A 19,304-nucleotide genomic window follows, 5' to 3' on the forward strand; every position below is an offset into this window, starting at 1 on the left:
TCTGGCCGATGAGTAGGGTTGATCCGAGCGTTCTGACCTCGAAACAGCAGTCACGCACCCAAGCTAACTTTCTAACATTGCTTCCAGACACATAATGAGAGACAACCCCACTGACCATTTTACTCGCCCTAGCAGAGCTGGTTAGGCTGTTTTCATGTTATCCAGAGCGTTGGTGACTGTAACTCTGCTGCTGGCAACAATTTAATTGCGCTTTTTTGCCGACGTTTACTGACACCGGTCATATTCAACGGGTGTTGAGTGTTCGTAAATTCATCAGTTATTTTGCGCTCTGGCACACTCAGACTGAATTTACGAACGCACCCAAAATGGTTACTTGCATAGTGGAGTCTTTTGTTAAGACATGTAGCTAGCTAGGTAAACAATTAACCATAGTCTCAACTCATAACGTTACTACCCTGCATGAATCTGCAGGTAGCTAACCAACCAGGTGCAATGTTAGCTAGCTAACATTAGGCTATGACTAGCAAAGCAAATGGCTCTGAGATGCGAATAATAAGATCGTACATGTAACGTTAGCTAGTGAGCCAGCCAGCTAACGTTAGCTAGCTAGCTAACAGTACACATTAACTTGAAGTGAAACCATTTTCTGTCAAAATTAGAAACGTGTAATATCTGAAAATGTAGCTAGCTAGACTATCTTACCCGTATACATCATTCATGGATCAACGCATCTCCTGTCGGATGCCATGGTTGCCCTTAGTTTGAAGATGTAATCCAGAGACAGGTGTTTTTCGCCATCTCCTTCGCTATCACACTCTAATTCCACTGATTTCAAAACTCAGTCCTCCAGAAACTGGAGAGCAACACTTATGCAGTTTTAATACACAATATATTTTTTAAAAGCCGCGTTAGACAGGATTACCTAGACATACTGACCAGCTCAAATAGATAGAAACGTGCTATATGGCAGACCAATCCAAACTCATCTCTCGGCCTGTCCAGCCCTCTCATTATCTTAGCCAATCATAGCTAGCAGGAAGGTTGCTGTCTTTTTCTGTGGCTAAACCAACTAGGCTTGTAATTTAACGATTGTATTCGTAATTTACAGATGGCAAACAAGTTTGTTATTAAGGCACATGAAAGTTCACATGTTCCAGAAGGCATTTCTGCATTCCAATGGCTCTCCTGTGAAGTAGTGACCCGCGACATATGCCTAGTTTCCTGAAACCAGTCACATATTTCAAAGAGATCAAAAAACACATATTTTTAGCTTTACTTTTCCTTAGGTTGCTTTTTAGTCATTCAGTTTGTGTCATTCTTTTGTTTGTTGTGTAGTAAATATTTCAGCTTTTATTTTCATAGTTTATTATTAGTTTTTTCCTGTAAAGCACATTGCGTTGCATTCCATGTCTGAAATGTGCTGTATAATTAAAGTTTGATTTGATTTTAAATGCTGAAAGATCAAGCTCCTCTCCCTCTGCCCCTCTTTCTGTCCTCTTCACCACATCCCCCTCTCTCCTCTGCTCTCTCTCTCTCTCTCTCTCTCTCTCTCTCTCTCTCTCTCTCTCTCTCTCTCTCTCTCTCTCTCTCTCTCTCTCTCTCTCTCTCTCTCTCTCTCTCTCTCTCTCTCTCTCTCTCTCTCTCTCTCTCTCTCTCTCTCTCTCTCTCTCTCTCTCTCTCTCTCTCTCTCTCTCTCTCTCTCCCCCTTTCCATCTGTTCTGCTCTCTCTCCCTCTCCTCTCTCTGCCTTTACATATATGGAAAGTCCATTATCATGGCATGAGGACTTAAGTGCTATAGCATTGTTCCACTCCTCCAAGCCTTTCGCAGCAGTACTATCGCTGAGCACTGGTGTCCCTGTGCCGTCTGCTAGCAATTTATGTTGCTGTGGAGGTCAGCCTCTGATCTGCCCAGCGCTCTGTCGGCTAGCTTTGAGGAGTGGAGGAGAGTGGAGTAACTCTTTGAACCGGCGCACAGGTCCTCGTTACTCATAAATCTGAGCGCTAGGCAGTGAGGGCACTCAGAGGCAGTGGTTTAAGGTCTGAGGTTTGCGCAGAGGGGGGGACGGGGAGGGAGGGTGGCTCTGAAGTCTTAATTTGTTGGCCGGACCACGTTCGGCTTGGACCTGGACTTCGGCTGGGCTCTGGCTCAACTCCAGGGGTTATTGATATTGGACGACGCACAGAGAGACATAAAGACAGTGAGACAGAGAGAGAGAGACAGAGAGAAACAGAAAGAGAGAGAGAGAGAGAGCAGTGGGACACACCTGAAGACCCATCCAGACCTCTCTCTCTCTCTCTCTCTCTCTCTCTCTCATTATATCTCTCCTTCTCTCTCTTTCTGTATTTCTCTCTCTTTTTCCCTCTCCTCTCCTCTCCTCTCCTCTCCTCTCCTCCCGTGTGACAATCTTATATGGGATTATGTGGTTGTGTGGGGTCGAGAGAGAGAGAGAGAGAGAGAGAGAGAGAGAGAGAGAGAGAGAGAGAGAGAGAGAGAGAGAGAGAGAGAGAGAGTGTGACCACATGTTTATTTATCCAGGTTGGTCTCAATGAGATCAAAATAGATTTTGCAAAACATATCTGACAAGTAATGAAGTATGGATCTTTCCTGTGGCTTCCTCCCTAGTTGGTAACAGGTTAGTTCCTGCACACTCACTCAACAGCAAGTAAGGGACTTCTTTCTAATCTTTCTTATTTTTCCCCAGATAAAATGTTCCTCTGAACAAGTGGAAGAAAAGAGAGGAACCTTTCCTTTTTTCCAATGAGTTAATTCGTTGCTGGTCTGGAATAGTTGTAATGTTAGCCTGGAGGTAGGAGGGTGCTAGTGCATGCGTGTGTCAGTGTGTGTAAATGCGTGTGTGTGTTTAGTGTGTTTAGTGTTAGTACGAGAGGCTAACTGAAGCTGCTTTTATGTTTCTTCCTGTTTTGGCTCCTGATGGCTGTGAGGCAGACTCTCCTCAACTCTCCTCAACTCTCCTCAACTCTCCTCAACTCTCCTCAACTCTCCTCAACTCTCCTCAAGTTTCCATCCCCAACTTTTACAACGTTTACATCTTGGAGGCGTCCCAAATGGTGCCCTATTCCCAACACCATCCGACACCCTCCGATTCCCTCCGATACCCTCTGACACCATCTGATGTATTCCGACACCCTCTGACACCATCCGACACCCTCCGATACCTCCGATACCCTCTGAAACCCTCTGATACCCTCTGACACCCTCTGATACCTCCGACACCCTCTGATACCCTCTGACACCCTCCGATACCCTCCGACACCCTCCGATACCCTCTGACACTCTCCAATACCTCTGATACCCTCTGACACCCTCCGATACCTCTGATACCCTCTGACACCCTCCAATACCCTCTGACACCATCCGACACCCTCCGATTCCCTCCGATACCCTCTGACACCCTCGACACCATCCGATACCCTCTGACACCATCTGATGTATTCCGACACCCTCTGACACCATCCGACACCCTCCGATACCCTCTGACCCCCGATACCTTCCGACATCCTCCGATACCCTCTGACACCTTCCGATACCTCCGATACCCTCTGAAACCCTCCAATAGCCTACGACACTCTCTGATACCTCCGACACCCTCTGATACCTCCGATACCCTCTGAAACCCTCCGATAGCCTACGACACCCTCTGATACTCTCTGACACCCTCCGATCCCCTCTGACACCCTCCGATACCCTCCAACACCCTCTGATACCTCCGACACCCTCCGATACCTCCGATACCATCTGACACCCTCCGATACCTCCGATACCCTCTGACACCCCCGATACCTTCCGACACCCTCCGATACCTCCGATACCCTCTGAAACCCTCCGATACCCTCCGGCACCCTCCGATACCTCCGATACCCTCTGATACCCTCTGACACCCTCTGATACCTCCGACACCCTCTGATACCCTCTGACACCCTCCGATACCCTCCGACACCCTCCGATACCCTCTGACACTCTCCAATACCTCTGATACCCTCTGACACCCTCCGATACCTCTGATACCCTCTGACACCCTCCAATACCCTCTGACACCATCCGACACCCTCCGATTCCCTCCGATACCCTCTGACACCCTCGACACCATCCGATACCCTCTGACACCATCTGATGTATTCCGACACCCTCTGACACCATCCGACACCCTCCGATACCCTCTGACACCCCCGATACCTTCCGACATCCTCCGATACCCTCTGACACCTTCCGATACCTCCGATACCCTCTGAAACCCTCCAATAGCCTACGACACTCTCTGATACCTCCGACACCCTCTGATACCTCCGATACTCTCTGACACCCTCCGATACCTCTGATACCCTCTGACACCCTCCGATACCTCTGATACCCTCTGACACCCTCCAATACCCTCTGACACTCTCCAATACCTCTGATACCCTCTGACACCCTCCGATACCTCTGATACCCTCTGACACCCTCCAATACCTCTGATACCCTCTGACACCCTCCAATACCCTCTGACACTCTCCAATACCTCTGATACCCTCTGACACCCTCCGATACCTCTGATACCCTCTGACTCCCTCCGATACCCTCTGACACCCTCTGATACCACCGATACCCTCTGACACCCTCCGATACCTCTGATACCCTCTGACTCCCTCCGATACCCTCTGACACCCTCTGATACCACCGATACCCTCTGACACCCTCCGATACCTCTGATACCCTCTGACTCCCTCCGATACCCTCTGACACCCTCTGATACCACCGATACCCTCCGACACCCTCCGATACCCTCTGACACCCTCCAATACCCTCTGACACCCTCCGATACCTCTGATACCCTCTGACTCCCTCCGATACCCTCTGACACCCTCTGATACCACCGATACCCTCCGACACCCTCCGATACCCTCTGACTCCCTCCGATACCTTCTGACTCCCTCCGATACCCTCTGACACCCTCCGATACCTTCCGACACCCTCCGATACCTTCTGACTCCCTCCGATACCTTCTGACTCCCTCCGATACCCTCTGACACCCTCCGATACCTTCCGACACCCTCCGATACCCTCTGACACCCTCCGATACCTTCCGACACCCTCCGATACCCTCTGACTCCCTCCGATACCTTCTGACTCCCTCCGATACCCTCTGACACCCTCCGATACCTTCCGACACCCTCCGATACCCTCTGACACCCTCCGATACCCTCCGATACCCTCTGATACCCTCTGACTCCCTCCGATACCCTCTGACTCCCTCTGATACCCTCTGACTCCCTCCGATACCCTCTGACACCCTCCGATACCCTCTGACTCCCTCCGATACCCTCTGACTCCCTCCGATACCCTCTGACTCCCTCCGATACCCTCCGATACCCTCTGACTCCCTCCGATACCCTCCGATACCCTCTGATACCCTCTGACTCCCTCCGATACCCTCTGACTCCCTCTGATACCCTCTGACTCCCTCCGATACCCTCTGACTCCCTCCGATACCCTCTGACTCCCTCCGATACCCTCAGACATCCTCCGATACCTTCTGACACGCTCTGACACTCTTTGATACCCTCCAGTAACCTCTGACCCCCCTCTGACACCTTCTCTTTAAAGTCACTTAGATCATTATTCTCTTTCTGCTCCACAAGCTTCCAACTTCACTGTTAAGATTTAAAATGGCAAGTTATCAAACCCATTCACAGGGTTGGTTAACTCTGGAGCCTCCTTTGGTGTTCACAGGGTTGGTTAACTCTGGAGCCTCCTTTGGTGTTCACAGGGTCGGTTAACTCTGGAGACTCCTTTGGTGTTCACAGGGTTGGTTAACTCTGGAGACTCCTTTGGTGTTCATAGGGTAAGTTAACTCTGGAGACTCCTTTGGTGTTCACAGGGTCGGTTAACTCTGGAGACTCCTTTGGTGTTCACAGGGTCGGTTAACTCTAGAGACTCCTTTGGTGTTCACAGGGTCGGTTAACTCTGGAGACTCCTTTGGTGTTCACAGGGTCGGTTAACTCTGGAGACTCCTTTGGTGTTCACAGGGTCGGTTAACTCTGGAGACTCCTTTGGTGTTCACAGGGTCGGTTAACTCTGGAGACTCCTTTGGTGTTCACAGGGTCGGTTAACTCTGGAGACTCCTTTGGTGTTCACAGGGTCGGTTAACTCTGGAGACTCCTTTTGTGTTCACAGGGCCGGTTAACTCTGGAGACTCCTTTGGTGTTCACAGGGACGGTTAACTCTGGAGACTCCTTTGGTGTTCACAGGGTCGGTTAACTCTGGAGACTCCTTTGGTGTTCACAGGGTCGGTTAACTCTGGAGACTCCTTTGGTGTTCACAGGGTTGGTTAACTCTGGAGACTCCTATGGTGTTCACAGGGTTGGTTCTGAAAAGATTTGGCATGGGTCCTCAGATCCTCAAAAAATTCTACAGCTGCACCATCGAGAGCATCCTTACTGGTTGCATCACCGCCTAGTATGGCAACTGCTAGTATGGCAAAAGCTTCCTGCCATCCAGGACCTCTATACCAGGCGGTGTCAGAGGAAGGCCCTTAAAATTGTCAAAGACTCCAGCCACCCTTGTCATAGACTGTTCTCTCTGCTGCCGCACGGCAAGCGGTACCGGAGTGCCAAGTCTAGGTCCAAAAGACTTCTCAACAGCTTCTACCCCCAAGCCATAAGACTCCTAAACAGCTAATCATGGCTACCCGGACTATTTGCCAGCCAGGTCAGCCAGGTCAGCCAGGTCAGACAGGTCGGCCAGGTCGGCCAGGTCAGCCAAGTCAGACAGGTCGGCCAGGTCAGCCAGGTCTGCCAGGTCTGCCAGGTAAGACAGGTCAGACAGGTCAGCCAGGTCAGCCAGGTCTGCCAGGTCAGCCAGGTCAGCCAGGTCAGACAGGTCAGACAGGTCGGCCAGATCGGCCAGGTCAGACAGGTCGGACAGGTCAGACAGGTCAGCCAGGTCGGCCAGGTCGGCCAGGTCAGCCAGTTCAGCCATGTCGGCCAGGTCAGCCAGGTCAGCCAGGTCGGATGTTTCTGCTGTGACTTCTTAGTGTTGTGGCTGCGGGCCAATGTGGTTGTCCTCCTCATAACCCCCTCACTGGTCAGACAGGTCAGACAGGTTGGCCAGGTCAGACAGGTCAGACCTCCTCATAACCCCCTCACTCGTCAGACACGTCAGACCTCCTCATAACCCCCTCACTGGTCAGACAGGTCAGCCAGGTCGGCCAGGTCAGCCAGGTCAGCCAGGTCAGACAGGTCAGCCAGGCCTGCCAGGTCAGACAGGTCAGACCTCCTCATAACCCCCTCACTGGTCAGACAGGTCAGACAGGTCAGACAGGTCAGACCTCCTCATAACCCCCTCGCTGGTCAGACAGGTCAGACAGGTCAGCCAGGCCTGCCAGGTCAGACAGGTCAGACCTCCTCATAACCCCCTCACTGGTCAGACAGGTCAGACAGGTCAGACAGGTCAGACAGGTCAGACCTCCTCATAACCCCCTCACTGGTCAGACAGGTCAGACAGGTCAGACAGGTCAGACAGGTCAGACCTCTTCATAACCCCCTCACTGGTCAGACAGGTCAGACAGGTCAGACAGGTCAGACCTCCTCATAACCCCCTCACTGGTCAGACAGGTCAGACAGGTCAGACCTCTTCATAACCCCCTCACTCCAGTTTTAACAGGCTCATAGGAATGCAGGAAATTCAAATGAGTCTCATGATTTACATAAATACACTGAAAACCTGCAGTTCTCTTTCTCACACTAGATCTCACACCTACACTATAGCCTACGGTAGTCTAGCAAAACTAATTTCCCATTGGAAATGATCACTTTTATAAAAAATAATCAAATATTCCTGCTGCAGGATTATTTTACTCCTGCGAAGAAACTTGTCAAATTAAGATCCTACACCTGCACAAGTGTTGATCGTTTGATGTTGCATCAATGGTTTGACCTAACAGTGGGGAGGTCTGGAAGGGAGACCTAACAGTGGGGAGGTCTGGAAGGGAGACCTAACAGTGTGGAGGTCTGGAAGGGAGACCTAACAGTGGGGAGTCTGGAAGGGAGACCTAACAGTGTGGAGGTCTGGAAGGGAGACCTAACAGTGTGGAGGTCTGGAAGGGAGACCTAACAGTGGGGAGGTCTGGAAGGGAGACCTAACAGTGGGGAGGTCTGGAAGGGAGACCTAACAGTGGGGAGGTCTGGAAGGGAGACCTAACAGTGGGGAGGTCTGGAAGGGAGACCTAACAGTGTGGAGGTCTGGAAGGGAGACCTAACAGTGGGGAGGTCTGGAAGGGAGACCTAACAGTGGGGAGGTCTGGAAGGGAGACCTAACAGTGGGGAGGTCTGGAAGGGAGACCTAACAGTGGGGAGGTCTGGAAGGGAGACCTAACAGTGGGGAGGTCTGGAAGGGAGACCCAACAGTGTGGAGGTCTGGAAGGGAGACCTAACAGTGTGGAGGTCTGGAAGGGAGACCTAACAGTGGGGAGGTCTGGAAGGGAGATTGTCCCGTTATTTATGTCACTGCCTCTTTGTGTTCAGTTGACAGCCACTGAGCTAAAGCTTTCAGGAAGCTGTTCTGTTCTGGTCGTCTGGAGTTAAACAGCTTTACTGTCGGGGGTCAGGTGATCCACTGAACACTCTTTTAGGTGGTGGTCGGACGGGTAGGAGGCTTTTAGGTGGTGGTTGGACGGGTAGGAGGCTTTTAGGTGGTGGTTGGACGGGTAGGAGGCTTTTAGGTGGTGGTTGGACGGGTAGGAGGCTTTTAGGTGGTGGTTGGACGGGTAGGAGGCTTTTAGGTGGTGGTTGGACGGGTAGGAGGCTTTTAGGTGGTGGTTGGACGGGTAGGAGGCTTTTAGGTGGTGGTCGGACGGGTAGAAGGCTTCTGTTTTGTAAGACTCAACTTCTATAACCCCTCAATGATTAAGGGCTTGTAAGTAAGCATTTCACTGGAAGGTCTACACCTGTTGTATTCGGTGCATGTTACAAATACAATTTGATTTGATTTGAATGTTGGCAAACAGTTATATTTCATCAGCATACTTCCTTGAGTGCAGTTTGCTCAGGGACTCCTACGCGGGCTAGGTTTTCAAAGGCTGAATTTGAAACGCTGACAACTTGACGGTGGTACAACAACAAACAGGTGACTAGACTGGATGACCTCATGTGGCCATCTGTCCCGGGCAGTAACCCTGCTTACTGTTCTTACCAACAAGCCCTTGCACTGTCTGTCTAACCCTAGTTGCTCACGCAACTCTTAACCTGAAGGGTGCTTAGGAGGAGTTAGCTAATCGCAGAGAAAATCAACTGGTTTGCTCCGCCGGCCACACAGTGTGTTTAATAGTAAGTGTGTAAGCAGGGGCGTAAATCTGAGGGGGCCACAAAATATGTGAGGATGGCTGGGGGGAATGGTGAAGAATTTTGCAATTTTCAAACACCTAAAACAGCTTTTTCCTGCAATCTAGAGCCATAATAATACGCTTAATTCTATGTCAAAAATATGTTTGTTATTCAGCATATGTCAGCATACCTCTTGAGCTGTCTGCATCCTCCTGACTAGTGGTTCTTTATTTAACCTCTAAAAGTCTAAGCCTTTAAGCTAACATATGGAATTGTTTTAAGATGGTCCATTTGGCTATTTAGGTATAAAATGTTTTATTTAAAAATGATTTGATAAAATATGGAATTTGGCCTTTACTGCTATAGAACATAGAAACACATTGAATAACAAAACAGACAGTCAAATAATAAATCATAAGGAATACGTTTTTGAAAATGTCTGTCTATCTATCTCAGGAAATATGTTTGGTTTTTGGACACATACAGTGGGGGAAAAAAAGTATTTAGTCAGCCACCAATTGTGCAAGTTCTCCCACTTAAAAAGATGAGAGAGGCCTGTAATTTTCATCATAGGTACACGTCAACTATGACAGACAAAATGAGAGAAAAAAAATCCAGAAAATCACATTGTAGGATTTATAATGAATTTATTTGCAAATTCTGGTGGAAAATAAGTATTTGGTCAATAACAAAAGTTTCTCAATACTTTGTTATATACCCTTTGTTGGCAATGACACAGGTCAAACGTTTTCTGTAAGTCTTCACAAGGTTTTCACACACTGTTGCTGGTATTTTGGCCCATTCCTCCATGCAGATCTCCTCTAGAGCAGTGATGTTTTGGAGCTGTCGCTGGGCAACACAGACTTTCAACTCCCTCCAAAGATTTTCTATGGGGTTGAGATCTGGAGACTGGCTAGGCCACTCCAGGACCTTGAAATGCTTCTTACGAAGCCACTCCTTCGTTGCCCGGGCGGTGTGTTTGGGATCATTGTCATACTGAAAGACCCAGCCACGTTTCATCTTCAATGCCCTTGCTGATGGAAGGAGGTTTTCACTCAAAATCTCACGATACATGGCCCCATTCATTCTTTCCTTTACACGGATCAGTCGTCCTGGTCCCTTTACAGAAAAACAGCCCCAAAGCATGATGTTTCCACCCCCATGCTTCACAGTAGGTATGGTGTTCTTTGGATGCAACTCAGCATTCTTTGTCCTCCAAACACGACGAGTTGAGTTTTTACCAAAAAGTTCTATTTTGCTTTCATCTGATATTCTCCCAATCCTCTTCTGGATCATCCAAATGCACTCTAGCAAACTTCAGACGGGCCTGGACATGTACTGGCTTAAGCAGGGGGACACGTCTGGCACTGCAGGATTTGAGTCCCTGGCGGCGTAGTGTGTTACTGATGGTAGGCTTTGTTACTTTGGTCCCAGCTCTCTGCAGGTCATTCACTAGGTCCCCCCGTGTGGGCTCAAAACTACCTCCATACTTCCATTCATTTTTTAAACCGGTACCAGGTTACCTTCAGAGTAGCAAAACTGAGAAAATCATCGTGTTCCCGAGTGGCGCAGTGGTCTAAGGCTAGCTGTGCCACTAGAGATCCTGGTTCGAGTCCAGGCTCTGTCGTGACCGGGAGACCCATGGGGCAGCGCACAATTGGTCCAGCTTCGTCCAAGGTAGGGTAGGGTTTGGCCGGCAGGGATGTGGGTTCGTTTCCCACGGGGGGCCAGTATGAAAAAAACAACAACAAAAAAACATGTATGCATTCACTAACTGTAAGTCGCTCTGGATAAGAGCGTCTGCTAAAATGACGGAAATGTAAAAAAAAAAAAAATGTGTTTGAGAGAATCTCATCCTTCCATAGAGTGGTAATGTTAGTTTGTAGCCCAAACGGTTCAGACACTACAGGCATATCCGTGACAAGACCGATTTTCGGGACGTCTCATGGTCTGACAAACACCGCTGTTGCTCAGACACCTTCCACCGCAAACTGATATCTCTAGCTTAAATTGACATATTTTTCAGCTGACATAGTTAGACAAGCTAGCTACTCTGATAGCCTGAAATGGCTTCCTGCTAGCTAGTTTTGAGGTTATCTGGGCTAAGCTAAAGCCAACTTCATGAAATTGCTACGTGACTAGTAGAAGGCTATTTCAGCGAAACAACAACAAAATATATATATTTTTATAAACTAGTAAAAAGTATTCAAACCCCTTGACTTTTTCCACATTTTGTTACGTTACAGCCTTATTCTAACATGGATTAAATAAATACAAATCCTCATCAATCTACACACAATACCCCATAACATTTATGAAACATAAAAAAACAGAGATACCTTATTTACGTAAGTATTCAGACCCTTTGCTATGAGACTCAACATTCAGCTCAGATGTATTCTCTTTCCATTGATCATCCTTGAGATTTTTCTACAACTTGATTGGAGTCTACCTGCGGTAAATTCAACTTATTCGACATGATTTGGAAAAGCACACACACACAACAAAAACCAAGCCATGATGTCGAAGGAATTGTCCTTAGAGCTCCGAGACAGGATTGTGTCAAGATCTGGGGAAGGGTACCAAAACATTTCTGCAGCATTGAAGGTCCCCAAGAACACAGTGGCCTCCATCATTCTTAAATGGAAGAAGTTTGGAACCACCAAGACTCTTCCTAGAGCTGGCCGCCCGGCCAAACTGAGCAATCGGGGGAGAAGGGCCTTGGTCAGGGAGTTGCAGCGATGGGACAAGACTGTAAACACCAATTGGAAAATCACGAAAAAGGGGTAAAAAAAAAGTCAGGTAATAAGTTGCATGGATTCACTCTGTATGTAATAATAGTGTTTAACATGATTTTTGAATGACTACCTCTTCTCTGTATCCCACACAGTCCCTCAGTCAAGCAGTGAATTTCAAACATAGATGGCTCAGTCTGCTTTCCACCAGACACTGGGAGATGAATTCACCTTTCAGCAGGTCAATAACCTAAAACACAAGGCTAAATCTACACTGGAGTTGCTTACCAAGAAGACAGTGAATGTTGCTGAGTGGCCGAGTTACAGTTTTGACTTAAATCTACTTGAAAATCGATGGTAAGACCTAAAAATGGTTGTCTAGTAACGATCAGCAACCAATTTGACAGATCTTGAAGAATTTATTAAACAATGATGTGCAAGTGTTGCATAATCCAGGTTTGGAAAGCTCTTAGAGACTTACCCAGAAAGACTCGCAGCTGTAATAGTTGCCAAAGGTGATTCTAACATGTATTGACTCAGGGGGTTGAATAACTATCTAATGAAGATAGATTGATGTTTTATTTTTCATAATATTTTTACAATTTATTTCCACTTTGACATTACAGATTGTTTTGTGTAGATCGTTGACATGAAATTACAATTCAATCCATTTTAATCCCACTTTGTAACACAACAAAATGTGGAATAAGTCAAGGGGGTGTGAATACTTTCTGAAGGCACTGTATGTATTTTAAACAGAACAAAGTTGTGGGGCACATGCCCCTGTGCCCCTTTGTGGGCGTGACACCTCTGTCTGTAAGTAGAGGCTGTGTGGTCTTTTTACCAGCTGCCAGTGCAGGCCCGGAGTCTTCCAGTAGAGGGCCCTTTGCCACAGACGACACGCAGACAGCCAGACAGACAGGCAGACAGATGCATGTGGGGTTAGAACGAAGAAGGCTGAGCCAGGGCTGGGCTGGGGGGTTAGAACTGAGAGGGCTGGGAGTCTGGAGAGACTGGCCCAGGCCAGCTCAGGTTACCTCAGACAGATTTGTTCCCAGTGTTTGGGTCCGCTCAGCTTTCCACCCAGACCCAGCTATAAGTGCTGCTAAACAAAACCCTATGGAAAAAGGAGGAACACCCGGACGGAGCAGATCAGGACAGGTCTCATTTGGTTAGGTTGAAATAGATACACTTTTGATATCGCAGCTGTTTTGTTTTAGCAAATACACACGTGATAAGAAGAGTGGAAAGCTTCTCAAGTCATCTTTTATATGACCTTTAGTTTTACAGGTTACTCTTCTTGAAATAAAAAAAAATCTATTTTGCAAGAGAGGCCTGTTCAAGATAGCAGAGGTCGGTTGGCAGGAAATGGGGAATCTATGTTGTGAGCGACCGGGATGTTTGAATGGCCATGCCTTATGACACATTGCCCCATGGTCATAACTAAACTATAAGTTATCAGAAGATACACATTTTTGTGCTGGTTGCTTGTTATTTGAATTTGCATCTGGGGGATGTGGTATTTTTCTGTCCATATATCTCAAGGAACATTTCCCTCAGTAAATGAACAGATAAAGTGATACGGTCTCTCTAATATTGTTGACAGACAGATATCAATTTCTCTCTGATAACTGTACATCACTGTGCACCTTTTGTCACAATGAAAGGTGTTTGATTGCTGGTAGTTGTCTCACGTAAGTAAGAGCCAAAATTCCATTCTGTTTTTGGTAAGGAAGGGCAGATGAGGGAGCTAGGTAGCAGAAAGATATTCCAGTGGGCAAAACAGAAATCACTACCGTTACTGCCAGGTTGAAAACATCATCTAATAATTTAGGAGGAAGTCTAAGCGTTGCTCCTGCCACCCACGTTCTAGGCAGAGTTGCAAAGAAAAAGCCATATCTCAGACTGTCCACCTTAATATTTTCTTTTTATTGGCCAGTCTGAGATATAAGGCTTTTTCTTTGCAACTCTCCCTAGAAGGTCAGCATCCCGGAGTCGCCACTTCACTGTTGACTTTAAGAATGGTGTTTTGAGGGTACTATTTAATGAAGCTGCCAGTTGAGGACCTGTGAGGCGCCTGTTTCTCAAACTAGACACGCTAATGTATTTGTCCTCTGGCTCAGTTGTGCACCGGGGCCTCCCACTCCTCTTTCTATTCTGGTTAGAGCCAGTTTGCGCTGTTCTGTGAAGGGAGTAGTACACAGCGTTGTACGAGATCTTCAGTTTCTTGGCAATTTCTCGCATGGAATAGCCTTCATTGCTCAGAACAAGAATAGACTGACGAGTTTCAGAAGAAAGTTATTTGTTTCTGGCCATTTTGAGCCTGTAATCAAACCCACAATTGCTCAACTAGTCTAAAGAAGGCCAGTTCATTTGCTTCTTTAATCAGCACAACAGTTTTCAGCTGTGCTAACATAATTGCAAAAGGGTTTTCTAATGATCAATTAGCCTTTTAAAATGATCAACTTGGATTAGCAAACACAATGTGCCATTGGAACACAGGACTGATGGTTGCTGATAATGGGCCTCTGTACGCCTATGTAGATATTCCATTAAAAATCACCCGTTTCCAGCTACAATAGCCATTTACAACATTAACAATGTCTACACTGTATTTCTGATCAGTTATTTTAATGGACAAAAAAATTTGCTTTTCTTTCGAAAACACACACACACACATACAGTGGGGGAAAAAGTATTTAGTCAGCCACCAATTGTGCAAGTTCTCCCACTTAAAAAGATGAGAGAGGCCTGTAATTTTCATCATAGGTACACGTCAATTATGACAGACAAAATGAGAGAAAAAAAATGCAGAAAATCACATTGTAGGATTTTTTATGAATTTATTTGCTAATTATGGTGGAAAATAAGTATTTGGTCAATAACAAAAGTTTCTCAATACTTTGTTATATACCCTTTGTTGGCAATGACACAGGTCAAACGTTTTCTGTAAGTCTTCACAAGGTTTTCACACACTGTTGCTGGTATTTTGGCCCATTCCTCCATGCAGATCTCCTCTAGAGCAGTGATGTTTTGGGACTGTCGCTGGGCAACACGGACTTTCATCCAAAGATTTTCTATGGGGTTGAGATCTGGAGACTGGCTAGGCCACTCCAGGACCTTGAAATGTTTCTTACGAAGCCACTCCTTCGTTGCCCGGGCGGTGTGTTTGGGATCATTGTCATGCTGAAAGACCCAGCCACGTTTCATCTTCAATGCCCTTGCTGATGGAAGGAGGTTTTCACTCAAAATCTCACGATACATGGCCCCATTCATTCTTTCCTTTACACGGATCAGTCGTCCTGGTCCCTTTGCAGAAAAACAGCCCCAAAGCATGATGTTTCCACCCCCATGCTTCACAGTAGGTATGGTGTTCTTTGGATGCAACTCAGCATTCTTTGTCCTCCAAACACGACGAGTTGAGTTTTTACCAAAAAGTTATATTTTGGTTTCATCTGACCATATGACATTCTCCCAATCCTCTTCTGGATCATCCAAATGCACTCTAGCAAACTTCAGACGGGCTTGGACATGTACTGGCTTAAGCAGGGGGGACACGTCTGGCACTGCAGGATTTGAGTCCCTGGCGGCGTAGTGTGTTACTGATGGTAGGCTTTGTTACTTTGGTCCCAGCTCTCTGCAGGTCATTCACTAGGTCCCCCCGTGTGGTTCTGGGATTTTTGCTCACCGTTCTTGTGATCATTTTGACCCCACGGGGTGAGATCTTGCGTGGCGCCCCAGATCGAGGGAGATTATCAGTGGTCTTGTATGTCTTCCATTTCCTAATAATTGCTCCACAGTTGATTTCTTCAAACCAAGCTGCTTACCTATTGCAGATTCAGTCTTCCCAGCCTGGTGCAGGTCTACAATTTTGTTTCTGGTGTCCTTTGACAGCTCTTTGGTCTTGGCCATAGTGGAGTTTGGAGTGTGACTGTTTGAGGTTGTGGACAGGTGTCTTTTATACTGACAACAAGTTCAAACAGGTGCCATTAATAAAGGTAACGAGTGGAGGACAGAGGAGCCTCTTAAAGAAGAAGTTACAGGTCTGTGAGAGCCAGAAATCTTGCTTGTTTGTAGGTGACCAAATACTTATTTTCCACCATAATTTGCAAATAAATTCATTAAAAATCCTACAATGTGATTTTCTGGATTTTTTTTCCTCAATTTGTCTGTCATAGTTGACGAGTACCTATGATGAAAATTACAGGCCTCTCTCATCTTTTTAAGTGGGAGAACTTGCACAATTGGTGGCTGACTAAATACTTTTTTTCCCCACTGTACCACACACACACACACACACACACACACACACACACACACACACACACACACCACCACCCTCTAATGTGTTTTATCATAACAGCTGTTTCTTGTTGTCTCTCTATCTTTTTCATGAACTGCCAACATATTAACACCAATCAGCCAGTGAATATAAAAGCCAACATAGGATCCTGATCATCAACTGTAACAAACAGCCAGGCCCACGGCAACAATCCACATTACTAGTTTTCCCCCAGAGATCTGAAAAACACATTTTCTTGCAGAGCCTAAGGAGGGTTGTTGCTTTGCGGCTGCTAAAGCTCTCAGGCTGGATTTAAACTGTTTGAGTTAACTTGAGTAACAGAGGTCTTTCTCGGCAAATGTCTGAAGATTAGTTATTATCGTGCTTGAAACACTAATTGATGTGGTGTCTTTCTTACCCCAGAACCCCCCGTTATGATGTTCTCGGAATGCTAAACTGAGGTCCTTGGTCACTGTCAATCTCATTTGGCTTGGGCCAAGCGAGGCATCAACAGACCGTCTAAACAGGAATCTCCCTGCCAAATCTATCACCAGATAAAACTCAAATGTACTCACTTGTCAGTCAGTTGCCATGACAATAACCTCCAGCCCTCCATCCGTTTAACGTTTGGTTTTGATTGCCCTTTCTGTCTCTCACCATTACATGTCTGAACCGGACTTTAGCTACATAGCTAATTCCCTTTGTCATTGAACGTTTGTTTTTGACGTATTTCTTTCTTTCTTTCTTTCTTTCTTTCTTTCTTTCTTTCTTTCTTTCTTTCTTTCTTTCTTTCTTTCTTTCTTTCTTTCTTTCTTTCTTTCTTTCTTTCTTTCTTTCTTTCTTTCTTTCTTTCCTTCAGATAAAGAAGTACTTTGAGCTTGAGCCTTTAGCCAGGGTCAAACTGTGGATCCTGGAGGGCAGTCTGACAGACGACATGGTGGGGTGGGATGTTATACAAACTCTATCAATCACTGTGGGCGACAGCTGCATCTGACATGGTTCTGTCCTGCCCGCCGGCCTAATGCCTTCCAACTGTATGTCTGTGAAGTCCCCTCCCTGTCTGACAACCCAGGATCCCCTGGACCCCCAACCTACCCCCCACCCTACCCAGACCCCCACCCTACCCAGACCCCAACCTACCCCACCCTACTCCTGACCCCGCAACCTTACACAGACCCTGGCTGACTGACAGGCTGGGTGAAAGTTCTGATAAACGTATTGATACATTTGCAACCCTAGTTTCCTGGACATCCATGAGGTCCTGCTACCCCTTCCTGATCTGCCCTGGGGCATGGGATGCTCCACTCTAGGCTACTGCCTCTGCCTCCTTCCCAGCCACAAATTCCCAGCCCCTCTCTCAATGTGAGGCAGCCCCCCCACAGACTCCTCTCCCTCCCTGACCCTGATAATAGAGCTTTTCCCGGCAGAACGGGATTTCAGCGGGATGAAAGATAAACGAAGCGACCACATACACCAGCCCCAAGCACCACAAACACCAGCCCCAAGCACCACAAACACCAGCCCCAAGCACCACAAACACCAGCCCCAAGCACCACAAACACCAGCCCCAAGCACCACAAACACCAGCCCCAAGCACCACAAACACCAGCCCCAAGCACCACAAACACCTGCCCCAAGCACCACAAACACCAGCCCCAACAGACTGCGTTGACACACCACAAACACCAGCCCCTACAGACTGCGTTGACACACCACAAACACCAGCCCCAACAGACTGCGTTGACACACCACAAACACCAGCCCCAACAGACTGCGTTGACGCACCAGAAAGTAAACACCAGCCGGCCGACAGGCCACCGTATCACAACTATTAGCCACGTCTGTTCTGTTGTTGTTATGTCGGGGTGATACCAGGAAACCAAGAGGAGACACAGGGTTAATTTACCCACCACCACCTTCCCACGCAAAACACACACACACACACACACACACACACACACACACACACACACACACACACACCTTTGTTAAACAAACACAATGTTGAAAGCTTGAGAAAGATGTAAAAAGACCAAATAATTAGAGCTCAATTTCAGCCAAATGATTGTCCAAGCGCTTCTCCACATACCTTCTCCACATACCTTCTCCACATACCTTCTCTACATAGCTTCTCCACATACCTTCTCCACATACCTTCTCTACATACCTTCTCTACATAGCTTCTCTACATACCTTCTCCACATACCTTCTCTACATAGCTTCTCTACATACCTTCTCCACATACCTTCTCCACATACCTTCTCCACATACCTTCTCCACATAGCTTCTCTACATACCTTCTCTACATACCTTCTCTACATACCTTCTCCACATACCTTCTCCACATACCTTCTCCACATACCTTCTCTACATAGCTTCTCTACATAGCTTCTTTACATACCTTCTCCACATACCTTCTCTACATACCTTCTCTACATACCTTCTCTACATACCTTCTCTACATAGCTTCTCTACATAGCTTCTCTACATACCTTCTCTACATAGCTTCTCCACATACCTTCTCCACATACCTTCTCCACATACCTTCTCTACATAGCTTCTCTACATACCTTCTCTACATACCTTCTCCACATACCTTCTCCACATACCTTCTCTACATACCTTCTCTACATAGCTTCTCCACATACCTTCTCCACATACCTTCTCCACATACCTTCTCTACATAGCTTCTCTACATAGCTTCTCTACATACCTTCTCTACATAGCTTCTCTACATAGCTTCTCCACATACCTTCTCCACATATTCTCTCCACATAGCATCTCCACACAGCTTCACCACCTAGCTTCTCCACGTGGACTTTTTAGATTGATGTTTTGATGCTCCTGACATTGTATCCATCCCTAGCTCTACCCCCCTGTTCAGGAAGAATCAGAGGCCAAACGCAACAAAACATTTCTAGAAGTGTTTAGAGAAGCCCTGAATAAGCAGATCAGGTGGTAGATGAGAAACGAGGTGGTTTCCTGATGGTATACGCTGTTTCATAGC

At 47.0% G+C, this 19,304-nt stretch overlaps 2 protein-coding genes across 2 annotated transcripts in view; both read right to left on the bottom strand.

Moving 5' to 3' along the window:
• Window positions 1–1,174: 1,174 nt before the first annotated feature.
• LOC123492763 (spidroin-1-like) lies at window positions 1,175–5,480 on the bottom strand. Its single transcript, XM_045225962.1, has 2 exons — window positions 3,080–5,480; window positions 1,175–1,182 (listed from the first exon to the last, which is right to left on the bottom strand). Exons 1-2 carry the CDS (start codon window positions 5,478–5,480, stop codon window positions 1,175–1,177), a joined length of 2,409 nt encoding a protein of 802 aa, XP_045081897.1.
• A 3,058-nt stretch (window positions 5,481–8,538) lies between these two features.
• LOC123492764 (extensin-3-like) overlaps window positions 8,539–19,304 on the bottom strand; it is a 124,316-nt gene continuing 113,550 nt past the window's right edge. The window contains exon 6 of the mRNA XM_045225963.1: window positions 8,539–8,846. Within this exon, the coding sequence (XP_045081898.1) occupies window positions 8,539–8,846 (308 nt within the window). The remainder of the gene's footprint in view (window positions 8,847–19,304) is intronic.

The sequence above is a fragment of the Coregonus clupeaformis genome, chromosome 16 (assembly GCF_020615455.1).
Source record: "Coregonus clupeaformis isolate EN_2021a chromosome 16, ASM2061545v1, whole genome shotgun sequence".
NCBI classification, from domain to species: domain Eukaryota; kingdom Metazoa; phylum Chordata; class Actinopteri; order Salmoniformes; family Salmonidae; genus Coregonus; species Coregonus clupeaformis.